This window comes from Denticeps clupeoides, chromosome 2 (genome assembly GCF_900700375.1).
Source record: "Denticeps clupeoides chromosome 2, fDenClu1.1, whole genome shotgun sequence".
In the NCBI taxonomy this organism is placed as follows: domain Eukaryota; kingdom Metazoa; phylum Chordata; class Actinopteri; order Clupeiformes; family Denticipitidae; genus Denticeps; species Denticeps clupeoides.
In genome coordinates, this window is record NC_041708.1 from 29,800,330 (window position 1) to 29,813,562 (window position 13,233).

Genomic DNA, 13,233 nt, shown 5'->3' on the forward strand with positions numbered 1-13,233 from the left:
ATCAGGTACAGTTGATATGTGCACGTTTCCTTGACCAATGAGTATCCAACAGTATCCATGAGCAATGTATCTGGAAGGCAGCTGGAACAGTATCCCAGAACAACTTGCTGTAAAATTGCCAAGACAATCGAATGCATTTACATGTACATTTACAGCATTTAACCAGAGCGACTTACAATCAGTAGTTACAGGGACAGTCCCGCCCTGGAGCAACTTAGGGTTAAGTGTCTTGATCAGGGACACAATGGTAGTAAGCGGGGACAATGGTAGTAAATGGGACAATGCTTCAGCTTGTGTGGTTTTATTTCATTTGTATTTAATACAGCAGTTGAGAAACATGTTGAAAAATGCTGATGTAAAAAAATAATATTCCAAAAACTTTTACACGTAACTTTGGAGAAGCACGCATCCTTCACAATTCCCAAAACCAGAGAGGACACTAACACTATTGTGCACCCTAATAAATGTGTTATAAATGCATAGATATTGGTGCGTTTGTTAAATATACATATGCATTAAAAAAGTCTCACAAAACTCACATGTTTACCACTTTAAATGCATGTTAAACAATGGTATTTTCATTCAAAATTTTCAGAAACTGTAGGACGGGGAATGCAGGGGCATTCAGTGGGAAATTTCAATATTTCCCTAAAATGGTCTGTGTTCACTGGAAGTCACTCTCGGCGAGGTCCCAGCTCTTGTCCCTCAAATTAAAAGTCGCTGCTAATCTGAACTGCTCCATCTCCTGTACATTAAACCTCTAAAGCTACTAAATGGATCCCACTGATTTGCTGATACACTTGACTACACACCTCCCTCCGCTTCTTTACCTACTTATTGCTCTCCTGCTCAACCCTTCTCTTTTTTTGTTACTGTAGATAAATGCTGTTTGTGTTGTTAATGCAAAAAAAAAACAAAAAAACAGAATGTTAACAAAACTTTACTTGCCATTAGGTTTTTTTTTTTTCAGAAATGTGTTTCACTCTCATCTCAGTTGACTTGGAATCAGAATTGACCCCTGAAAGTAAAAATCTGTTAATCTGATTGCATACATTATTATACAGAGCCCTTACCCTGTGCCTGCATATCAGCACCAAGTATAAAAGTGAAGTACTGTATTACTTCAGTTTAGCTGACACTTTTGTGTTTGTAATAAATTGATATGAAGAGAACAAAGGGGGCTAACATATTAATGTAAGAAATGTTGGAGTATTTAAAGCACAGCATGTTAATATCTGCTTGCATGCTAACCAAGTTTCCTGTAGATTTGTACCACACCGCACATCTGGTGCATCCAGCAGACCGCGTCCGGCTCGTCGGCGCAGGCGCAGAAGCCGGTCCTGCCGCATCCCAGAATGCACCGCGGCGACCTGGCGCCGCCATGTTTTGCTCGTCTTGAGTCGAACCGTCCCTGCCGACCGGGGGAAAAAAAAAAACAAAAAAACAACAATAATAAAATCGCGACGAGTCTGTGTTTCGCGCGACCAGGGCCGGATCTGCCTCGATGCTTTCTGCGCTGACTTGAACGCCTCCAGACTCGCCGAAGAACTCGTCCTGGGCGATGGCGGCCAGTGCCAGAGGTAACGGCCCCTTCCCCCCCGTAAAATAAAAATGGTGCTCGGCGGCAGGGAAGGCCTGGCCGCTGCTTCGCCGAGCCCGCAGTTTGACGCGCTCTTGGGACGTAGGACCGACATTCTGCGTTTATTTACCTGTCGCCATCAAACCGCGGCCGATTTTAGGATTTCACACGTTTACGTCTACACCGACAATGACGCTGCCGCCCCCGGCCGCGGGTGAGTTGGCTGGAGCGTTAGCTTAGCTGCTAATTGGCTTTCTTTTGTATCGTTGCACGCACGTACCGTCGGGCTTTCATTTTCTTTGCGCGTCACGCACGCTTCATGTAATGTGCAATAACGACAAAAGTAATAATAGTAATAATAGACGTCGAGTCCGGCGTGGGGTGGGTTTTTTCGGGCTAGCTGAGCTCCCGTTTGAAGGCCTGAGGAAGACGGGGAACGTTTACGCGGATTTTTTTTCTGCTGCAGCGCTTACTCGCTTGTTTTTTTGCGCGCTGGGGATTAGAATCGTAAATGTTCAGCGAATCGCTACGGGTCATTAGTAAGAAAAACAAAAAGAATGGTTGATCATGTTAATAATAACCATTTAAAGCAGAATCCCAGGCTATGGTGAAAGGTTCAGTCTTTTTTAGGAAATCGGTATGCGCATGGCTGTGTATTGTTCATTATATTGTCATTTTTTTGCAATTTTCCAACATATTAACAGGCCTGTAAAGCATAAATTCCAACACAAAGACAATATTTCTGCCATGTATCTGATTTTACTTGAGATTTTTCTTACAGTATACCATCGTCCTAGTATGATTAATACAGAACAGAAATCCAAGGAGTTTGTCTCTACGTTACAGTCTACGTGTCATGACTCCCACTTATCTCTTTACCAGGACGACAGTGTGGCATAATGTCATCATATATTCAGTTTTGAGGGTGCTAATGTTATCATTTGCAAAAATACGCAACTCGCAGTTGTGCATTTATTTTTTCTTTTGCTTTAATTTGGAGCCGGGCAGCTCCAAATGTGCTCGGAAGGGATTTTCTGCAGCATGCCTCCAGTAATTTCATTTGCTTTATTTTATACATTCACTGTGCGTGAACAAGAAAGTAAGATAGGAGTAAGCTATCTTAAAAAGAAGACAACCAGCTTATATAGTAATATAATACAAAATAGGAGTTCCAGCTGTTTGGGGATCTGACAACTACAAGACAACCTACCTGTAGGAGGTTGGAAATCTGGAGAATCTGTGCCAGAGGAACAATCTCCACCTGCACGTCAGCAAGACAAAGGAGTTACTTGTGGACTTTAGTACCAAGCAGGAGAGGAACTACCAGACCAGTCATCAACAGGAGCCCAGTGGAGAGAGTGGACAGCTTCCGATACCTCGGTGTTCACATCACGCCGGAGCTGTCATGGTCCTGTCACATTAATGCTGAGGTGAAAAAGGCCCGGCAGCGTCTCTACCACTCTTAGAGACTTTAGTCTGCCCTCCAAGGTGCTCAGGACCTTCTACTCCTGCACCATAGAGAGCATCCTGACGGGAAACATCTCAACCTGGTTCGGGAACAACACCATGCAGGACAGGGGAGCCCTACAGAGGGTGGTCCCATCAACTGAACGCATCATCTGTACTGAGCTCCCTGACCTTCAATCAATCTACAGCAAGTGGTGCTGGACCAGGGCCAGGAAGATAGTGAAGGACCTCAGCCACCCCAACAATGGACTGTTCTCTCAGCTGCGATCAGGGAAGCGCTTCCGCTCCCTGAAGTCCAACACAGAGAGAATAAGGAGGAGCTTCTTCCCGCAGGCTATACAAGCTCTCAACAACCACAACACTTCATAGGACAGAACTCTACTACACTCCAGCACTTTCAATCACTTCTAGACTCAACTCCCCCCAAAAATGTATTTATTCTTGCACAAATTGTTTTACTTTTTACTTTCACTTTACTCATTTGCACACCTTCACCCTACATGTTACACATTTTACGTGCAATAATTGGTTATGTGTGCAATATTTGCATATTGGTTCATTGTATACTTGCAATATTTTTTTGTGATTGAGGTCTAAGCATTTCAATGCATATCATATCGTGTATGACTGTGTATGTGACAAATAAAATTTGAATTTTAAATCTGATACAAAATAGAAAATTCAAATGAATGAGGGTGAAAAATAAACCTTTTGAGTTGGAGGTGGAAAAATAGATTAAATGTAATTTAGTGCCCTGATGGCAACAGGGTAGAAGCTGTTTTTTTTTTGTATCTTTGGCTGGTGGCAGCAGTTGAATTTGGGTGCCTTCTAAACTGTGGTGAAATGTAAAAGGAGTTTCACTACATACTTTGACATCTGTTGGCATATTTTGAAATCTGTTGCAAGTAATGCCTGAAGCGAATTGACAATGTGGCCCTTCCGCCCTGTGTTACCTCTGTCCAGACGACGAATTTGATGAATATGATAAGCCAGGTGCGGAGAGGTCAAGGCGACGACGAGGAGAAGATGATGATCTTGACAGGTAACTGTGTGGCCTTGAGCCAGGCGTCTGCTTGCTCTCTACCCCACTTTTTGCATGGCTGTCCCTCTGTCCACTGGTGATCAGAAGCTTTCAACATTGTTTATTTTATACAAAAAAAAACACTTCCAACATATTATTCATAACCAAAAGTATTTACACAGAATTGTACCTGTAAGCTTTGAAAATAATGCGGGTCAGCTTTAATGTTGGCATCTCTGCTCTTAATCTGAGCGTCGACATCATTTTTCAAATTAACAGTGTGAAGTAAGCATAGGTTTTTCATGTATTGTTCTGAGTGAGTTCCTAACACCCAGCCTCAGTTATTGCATGTGAAACTGTGAACAGCCGTCTCGCACCTGCAACACGATGAGCACAAGGCTTACCATATATGGAGTTGTCCTTCACCCGTATCTTTGTGGAATGTGTGAGCTTGTCTTCTGTGCTAGGCATGAGCAGACACTGGTGTTATTGTTGCGAAAACACCCGCATGGTAAGAGGACTATATGCTCGTGACTGTATTCAGAGCGTTGGAAGTTCTCATAGCGAGCTCTCCATGCGCATGTTATTAAACTTGGTTTAAATGCAGTTGACCGTCTCCTCATTGCGGCTTCTCAGATGCTCGGTGCTGGAAAGATTTCCACAACAACGGTTAATCATATTTTGACTCAACCCTTACCAGTCTGTTAACTGCTCTTTAGTGATCTAGAAGAAGACCTGCTGGAAGAGGACTGGTTGTCAACCAAGAAGGTAATATTTTAAATCTTTTTTTTGTAGTCTAATTGTTCATCTGTTGACAGTGAAGATAATTGCTTTTGTTTTATGTTGCAGAATCCCTCAGATCTGTCAGATGAAGAGTTGAATGATGACCTCTTGCAAAGTGATGAGGAGGATCAGAACATCAGGTACTGTGTTAAATTCTTATACATATAGTCTGTACTTATGTTCTTGTATGTGATAGTGTTTAATATACTTAGTTTTCTGCTCTATTGTACAAACTACAGGAGCAGTAGGGCTCTTTCCAAGTGCTGTTTAATGTATCTTATGTAAATATGTGAAAGGGATTGGCATTGTGATACACTGCAGCACAGCCGAAATGTGTCCTCTGCTTTTAATGAAATGCTTTTAGTCGTCCCAACAGTAACTGTGAAATTGTTCATGAAGGGACTAAAATAAGTGTAAATCACACATAATCGTTATTAAAAGGGGGAGGTGGTAATAATTTCATTTGTTTCGAGAGGACTGTTACCTAGAATCTGGTATGGAAGAAGTGATTGAATTTGTCATTGTGATCAACAGTAGAGTAGAGCGTACACCGAAATGTTTTCCTCTGCACTTGGACCCATCACCCTTTCATGAGCCAGAGATTTGAACTTGCAACTTTTTTGCTTCTGAATACGCTTCCTTAACTGCTAAGCTACAACTGCCCCTATTGTTGCTCAGAGAACAATAGGATAGCAGAACTCTGGAGTTTTGTTTGTTTTTATGTCCTCCTATGTGCACAGTACTGTATTTGGAGCTAGGGCTGGGCGATATGGCTACAAAACTGACATGCTTTCCCATATTGAACGATTCAACTTTTCGATTTCTTTCTGATATTGCCAGACTGAACCTGAGATAATAAACAGTTTATTTACATATGAATCCATGAGTTTCACTGCCCTCCTTGGCTCCATTTTCAGCCATTTGCTCTTTGCCAGCTTTACGCCAGTGGTTCCAAAACCTTTTCTCTAGATAGGAACATTATCGCGCTCCCCAACCCCCGTTCAAAACCAGATTTACACATTCTCTCTCTTTCCATCATTTGAGTATATGATGCAATGCATGCTCTTGTTTGCCTGGTTTAGTTTTTGGGATATTTTATGCAATTTGCCGTCATCAATATGTGGGAGATTCCTGGAGACTTGAGATATCTGGGAGCTGCATGTCTAAAAGTATTATAAAGACACGCACAAAACATTCTAATTTCTGCCACTTTATCGATCTCTGAGATCGAGCTGAATTGATTCTTCACGATCACCGATCGTATAATCGGCCAGCCCTATTTGGAGCGCATTCGTAGTTGACAAGCCTTTATGTCATATTAACAAACATAGCTTGTATGTGAAACCTTTTTTTCTGTCCATATTAAGAAAGAATTAAGAATGCTTTCGAATGTGAAGCATCCTCTAGGGGCAGTGTTTGGTTTGTTCATTCTGCTGGACTGCTGTAGAAATGTTGCATTTGGCCTTCAGGATTTCAAGGGTTTGTTGTGACCTAAAATGTTTTGTTCTCAAAATAAAGTCAAAGTTGGGATGTTTTTATCATTTATCTTTGTTGTAGTATAACCACAGGGGAAAGGTGAAAATTGTGGCAAGTACAAGACATTTTCTCAATGTTGTTTTTTTTTTATTCCATCTGCAAATATCTAGGGAACCCCAAAAAATTACCTGCCGAAAGTCACGCTTAATATGAGAAGTGGAGGAGTAGTTATGTCACAATTCTACACATTTGGCCATTTGTTAAGTTACACAGAACACACAGAAACAGTGATTAAGGTATGAGGACGCCACAGAAGCATGATCTAAGCTTTAAAATAAATATGAGTGGGTTTATTGAGTTGTTAGGTTAGCAGAATATAATATTGGGGCAGTGGTGGCCTAGCAGTTAAGCAAGTGGCCCCATAATCAGAAGGTCGCCGGTTCGAATCCCGATCCACTGAGGTTCCACTGAGCAAAGCACCGTCCCCACACACTGCTCCCCGGGCGCCTGTCATGGCTGCCCACTGTTCGCCAAGGGTGATGGTTAAAAGCAGAGGACACATTTTGTTGTATCACTTTCTTTTGTACTTTTTCTTACATAAAAAATAACATCAGGTTATATACCGTCAGTGTCTAGGCCACGGCTTCTGGCCTAGTTTCGATGTTTTTGGTGCAAGCTTTGGACGAAGCAATGCAATTTCCCTGAGACCCTGATTGATTAATCTGTATATATTTCTGTTTAGTGGACAGGGAGTCACGGTCAGCATGAATGCCAGCTTAGGCCAAGCATTTGATCTCCAAGAGGAGGAGGGTGGCTACCCAGAAGACCACGGAGATGGAACCTTTGGGGATGAAGAGGGCTATTCTCAAGAGGGAGATTACTCAGGAGAGTATGAGGGTAGACTGGAATATTCTGAAGAACCAATGGACAACGAAGTTTATCAGGATGAGGTGCTGGACATTCAGATCAATGAGTCGCTGAACGATGAATTTCAAGTAAGTTCTTGTCTTCTGTCATTATCCGTCTCCCATTAGTCTTTATGCCTGTCTGCAACTCAGGTGCCCTTTTTTCATTTGTCATGTGATACGTATGTCCCTCAGTCCTTTTCACAGCCCCAACTTCGTTCTTACTGTCTTTTTAAATAGATAACAGTGATTTCTTTTCCTCAGAAGTGTCAGGTCAGAAATCTGCTCTCTGGTGGCTGAATGATAAGACGAGGGCAGGGGGAGGTGGGAGCTCATGGCAGGCGGTGCTGGTCTAGACTAAATAAGCTCCATTATCACTTCAGCCGAACATATTCATGCTGATTGTGTTGATGGCTTGTTTGGCACTCCATGGTGCAATCCTGCTGCTGCCTGCCGTGTGGGAGGAGGTCAGGATCACTTTAAGTGACACGCCGGCAGTTGACACGTGCCGCTTTTATCCCTCTGGCCTCAGACAAAATCTGATAGCCTACCTTCCGCCACTCCCAACGTTGACAAGATTATTGATCTTCCCCTTTTACAGTTGGAGTGATTGATGAGCTTCTACAATTGGCTTATTTGTCCAAACTACAATGCATTTGGTATTATCTCAAGTGTCTGCTGTCTCAATGATCTAGCCATTCAGGCACTGACAAAGATATATGGCTTTCCACTGCCCCTTTTAAGTATAACCGTAAGCCTTTGACCTTCAGCGCTGCTTTGTATGGCATTCGGAGCAACATCTGGTCTGGGTGTTTGTATGTATGATATCTCTGTTTACAAGGGCACCTACCTGCTGGGGCTGAACGTTTCTGTGTTTGCAGGTATTGAGAGTTAATGTGTGGAACAGTTTAAAGGATTAAGCTGTTTGCGCCCGCAGCGACAGGTCGGGCATTTGGCCTTTCTGTGGTGTGTCCGTACTCGCAATGCTGTAGTGCAACTTCGTTTAAGGTTAAGGTAAAATATTGTTGACAGATGTCATGTGAGCACCTAATGGCTAGCAATAGGGGGGAACAAGTGTGTAGCACTCAATTTGGCAAGACTATGTGCTTGAGAGATGGTACTGAATGAGTAAGTAATGAAAACAAATGAAGCAACGATTTACTTCCACAGTTCACACAACCACCACACTGTGTGTGTGTGTGTGTGTGTGTGTGTGTGTGTGTGTGGTTGAGAATGTGTGCAGCATTCAGTCGATTATATTTTCACCATCGCTGCGCTTTATGCGTCCTTAAGCGCCTATTTGTCTTTGTGTGTGTGGTTTAAGCCAAATTCATTCAGTGATATTTGTGCTTCTACTGAGGCGTGTGTGTGTGTGTGTGAGAGAGAGAGAGAGAGAGAGAGAGTCTGTCTGTCTGTGTTTATCTCCTGTTTCTGTGTATCATGTCAAACATTTACATCTCATTGAATTTCAAATGGCACCAGGAATAGTAATGAACCTCGGCTCCCACTGTTATGGTAATTTAGGTGGGCTCTCCCCTCCGTGCCCCCTCTGCACCATCACAATACGCTGCCTTTTTGTCTTTTGATGCATTCTGTTAACATTTTCATTGCCTTTTACGTTTTTTTCTGTTCTTGCTTTGTGCTTTTTAAATTCACATTATATGTTACACTTACTGATAAGAGCAGACGGGCTGGGCTTTAAGGCACAGTAAAGACTTCTCATGGTGTTCGTCAATAAAGTGGAGTTCATTGATGGTTTTCTGTTTTCTTTTTTTTTTTAATTTATTTTAAATTAGGTCGATGACTACTCAACAGAATACAATGAGCAGCAGATGGATGAGCATACAGATCAACAGGAAGTCCCAGTGGAAGAGGGAGAACAGAGTCTAGAGCAGCAGCAGCAGGAGGAGGAAGAGGAAGACTGCTCCCAGGTCCTTGAGACTGAAGAGGTATTGTGATCTGATTGCTGTTATAAGTGTTCGATAAATCAGACCAAAGTTCTGTCTATTGCTCTGACTACACCTTTACGTGTACGATTAGGGATGCACACACATACGTACATACATACATACATACATGCGTGCTGCAGGGAGTCTGGACCGTCATTGCACCTGTTTACAAAATGCTCCAACCTGATGTTAGTGTGTGTGTGTGTGTGTGTGTGTGTGTGTGGTTAAGTGAGAATGGATATTTTCAAAATCTGCCTTTTTAACCTGCATTAGGTAGTGTAAGCCGATTCAACTAGTTTACACAGCAGGAATTTTTATTTCCAATATGAATGTAATTATTTTTTGACCAGTTTTACTCAATGCTCCAGTTAAACACACATGAGGATATTAACTTTATTAAGGATAATAACTACAATGCATTTAAGGACTGAGCAGCTATGAATATTAACTGTAATCAAAGGCCCTGTCCACATGATGACGCTTTTCTCTACCATGGGTTGTCGGTTTCTACAAAATTTGTCCACATCAGGATCGAAATGAAATGTCATATACAGTGGTGGCCTAGCGGTTAAGGGAGTGGCCCCATAATCAGAAGGATGCCGGTTCAAGTCCCGATCTGCCAAGGTGCAAAGCACCATCCCCTCACTGTGTGCTGCTCCCCGGGAGCCTGTCATTGCTAGGGGTGATGGGTTAAAAACAGAGGGCACATTTCGTTGTGTAGAGTTTCACAATGACAATCACTTCACTTTCACTACACGAGACACAGAGACAGACCCGAACGCTTTACACTTTTTCTTTTTTTTTTTTTAACTCCGCCTCCACACCTGGTAGTGCCGCTGTAACTGTCCGGTCTCACCCAAAGTGCTCTCCTCACCATTGAGTTGCACCACCTAATGTGCACCATAGAGGGGAGTTCTTGTTATTGCTTTACGAGTTTCTGCAGCTGCTATAGCACAACCATGAACGTGTTGTCTGCCACTGTTGTATGCATGTTGAGTTTGGGGTTATAGGTCAGGTTGCAGGTTGGTCTAATACGTCATCGTTTTCACAAAAGAGATGCTTTGCCGGACAAAAGAAATTCACTCTGGAACCTGTTTTAAAAAATAACCATCGCAGGTCCCCTGAAACGCTGTCTCCATATGGACACAAGGCCAGATTGGATACATTTTCCCATTTACAGAAAAACATTGATGTGAATCTTGGTCTACCACTAGGGGGAGCTGTAGTTAATCACATACTACAGTTTGAGAATCAAGGTTAACTGTGTTGAGTGGTAATAAAAATAAGTGCATCAACTTCATATACTGTATTTCATGTCTGATACATTGCCATTATGCTGCTATCATGTCATTGTGACACTAAGAAATTGTAATGATTTTTTTTTTAACCCGAATTAGGTCATAATATTACTGTTTAATAAGGGAAATGGCGCTAATTCCAGAGCTTCTAGCAGATTATCTAGCATGTATGTTTAACTAATTTGGCATTAATTGCCGTCATTTTTATTTATTTATTAATCAATCATATATTAATTATAATTGCAGTTATTGCAGCTTTTTCATAATTGAACATCCCATCCTCTCAAAATGTGATGTATTTTGCTTGGAGATGATTATCTACTCAGCAGGTTCATTCCCCATTAGGGAGGGGTTTGGATTTGATGGATGCAGCTACTGCATTGGTGTGCATCTGGGCGCATCAGAAGAACCTCACACCAAGGCTTGTTTTACATTTACAGCATTTATCAGACGCCCTTATCCAGAGCGACTTACAATCAGTAGTTACAGGGACTGTCTCTCCCAACCCCCCCCCCCCTTAGGGTTGCTGGGCAAGACAGTAACTTAGGGTTGCTGTCTTGCCCACTAGGCTACTACCACCCTGTAAGATGCTGTTAAGATTCTGATGGGCAATAAAGTGTAGTACTCATTATAATATGGTGTGTGTGTGTGTGTGTGTGTGTGTGTGTGTGTGTGTGTGTGTGTGTATATATATATATATATATAGTGCAGACACTGGTTGTCTAACTAGTTTGTATTTGTATCCTGTCAGGTTGAAAATGAGCCAGAGCCTGAGGAAGACGCAAAGGAAGAGTCTGATGAGGAGGACAAGGATGATGAAGAATCAGGTCGGCTTCGCTTCAGAACTGAGCGCAAAGATGCAACTGTGGTACGGCTGTCTGATGTGTCGTCCAAAAGGAGAAACATCCCTGAAACATTAGGTCGGTTCAGACGTTTTTAACAAAAGATTTCTTTTATTGCCATTTCAATCAGTTGTTTCACCAGTTGTCATCTTTGCTCCAGAGCTCTCAGAAGAAGCCAAAGCAGACCTGCAGCAGTTTGAGGAGCGGGAGCGCCAGAGGACACAGGGCCGTTATGGAAACAGAGGTGGAGGCAGGGGAGGGAGAGGAGTTGTGGGTCGTGGTGGGTCACCAATGATAGGAGGAAGAGGCGTTGGAGGCAGGGGTGCTTTCCCTCTTTTTGGTCCTGGAAACCTCAGAGATGGCAGCAGCAGAGGACGCCCTAATGACCAGAGACCTTCACTTATGCACATGGGCATGCAGGTAAATACATGGGGTCCACAGTATCTATTTATTTTACAACACTTAAGATTGGTTTGAGAAATTGACTAATATGTTCTGTAATTTAGAATTGTGTGTGATTTGTCTCTTAATAAATTAATATGAAAATTATAACTTGTTAGCAAAGTTATTCTGAAGTTTGTGAATAATTTGGGTTTGACCATCTATTGAAAATAATTTCAGAGGCTGAAAGTAAAAAAAAAAAACAAGTCAGTAAAAATACCATGCCATTTAATAAATCCAATTTCATCAATCCCTAAATTTAACTGTCAGGCTGAAAACATGTAATTCACAGTTATTTTATGCAATGTATGCTAATCTCCGAATATCAAGAGAAATCCAGGCTACAGCTTCATCTGCCCCTTCCCAGCCACTTAGCCAGTGACCTTCTTCAAAGCAGTTTGTCATTGGAAAGTGGCAAGAAATGTTTGTAATGACACCCGCTGTCCCTGCTGTGCATGTTGTTTGTGAGCGATATCTATACTGTCCTGTTGACTGAATTGCCTTTTCACAGTCCCATTGTTTACTCATGAATAATGTAGCTTGTTTGCTTGTGTCCTATGGTAGTCATGCCCTACCAGAATGGTGAGAGGTTTGCTTTTGGGAAAAAGTCAATTATCCCGGCTCCCCCCTCCTACTGCTTTCATCCATGTTGATATGTGGATTATGCCAAATAACTTGGCAGGAGTCCATTTAGAAAGCATTACATAAAATTTAATTTGTACTTTGCCTAGGATTTAGGCTCTTGCACTTATTTTATTATTCAGAATCTGCCAGAGCACATAATCCTTACGTTTAAGTTGTTCATGCAGTGCCTTTTCCAGCTAATTCTCATAACAGACGAGGCAAGCCGTGTCAGGCACTCAACAAGATGCGTCATCCTCTGTAAACGCTTTTGTAAAGAGAAAGGTAACAGTTATGTCTTTATTTAGAGAAAACACCACCGTAATTGAATTTTGCCCCTGTTTGAGTTATGACATGAATATGGCACGGTCTTTATGTGAGGGGGGCTCAGTGCAGTGGTCATGGATGAATATCTGTAGGTCTATAGGCAGTAAGCAATTTACAAATTGTGAGCCCTCATATCCATAGGGTACAATTTACAGATGATTGGCAGTGCAGAAGGTGTGCTGTTATTAGATCTGGAAAATAAAGTGTACAATGTGACTTCAAAATTTGCACAGAGGTGCGGTCTCCACTTTAAGGCTGTAAAATTAGGACATGCCAAACGAGTGTATATATTTTTAATTGGCAGGTAAAGTAAATGAGGTCACACACCATTGGATGCACTTTTAGCTTAATTCACTATCGTTTCACATAGGGGCTGTGACATGGCATGAAATTCGTATTGCAATATAAATTTAACTTTTATAGACCGTATACATTGTGCCTTATCATTTGGTAAGTAAATTTAAATGTTAACTATTTTTGAAAGGGTAACGTGTATACATCTGCTGGGGCAGTGGTGGCCTAGC

General features: G+C 42.0%; 1 protein-coding gene across 3 annotated transcripts in view; it reads left to right on the forward strand.

Moving 5' to 3' along the window:
- The first annotated feature begins 1,390 nt into the window (after positions 1-1,390).
- rbm33a (RNA binding motif protein 33a) overlaps positions 1,391-13,233 on the forward strand; it is a 30,127-nt gene continuing 18,284 nt past the window's right edge. The window contains exons 1-8 of one of the 3 annotated variants that reach the window (XM_028969917.1): positions 1,391-1,580; positions 4,010-4,088; positions 4,787-4,835; positions 4,917-4,990; positions 7,069-7,321; positions 9,028-9,180; positions 11,230-11,398; positions 11,481-11,740. In XM_028969917.1, coding sequence (XP_028825750.1) covers positions 1,562-1,580; positions 4,010-4,088; positions 4,787-4,835; positions 4,917-4,990; positions 7,069-7,321; positions 9,028-9,180; positions 11,230-11,398; positions 11,481-11,740 — 1,056 coding nt within the window. In that variant the 5' untranslated portion in view covers positions 1,391-1,561. The remainder of the gene's footprint in view (positions 1,581-4,009; positions 4,089-4,786; positions 4,836-4,916; positions 4,991-7,068; positions 7,322-9,027; positions 9,181-11,229; positions 11,399-11,480; positions 11,741-13,233) is intronic. The other 2 variants (XM_028969915.1, XM_028969916.1) reach the window with 2 other exon arrangements.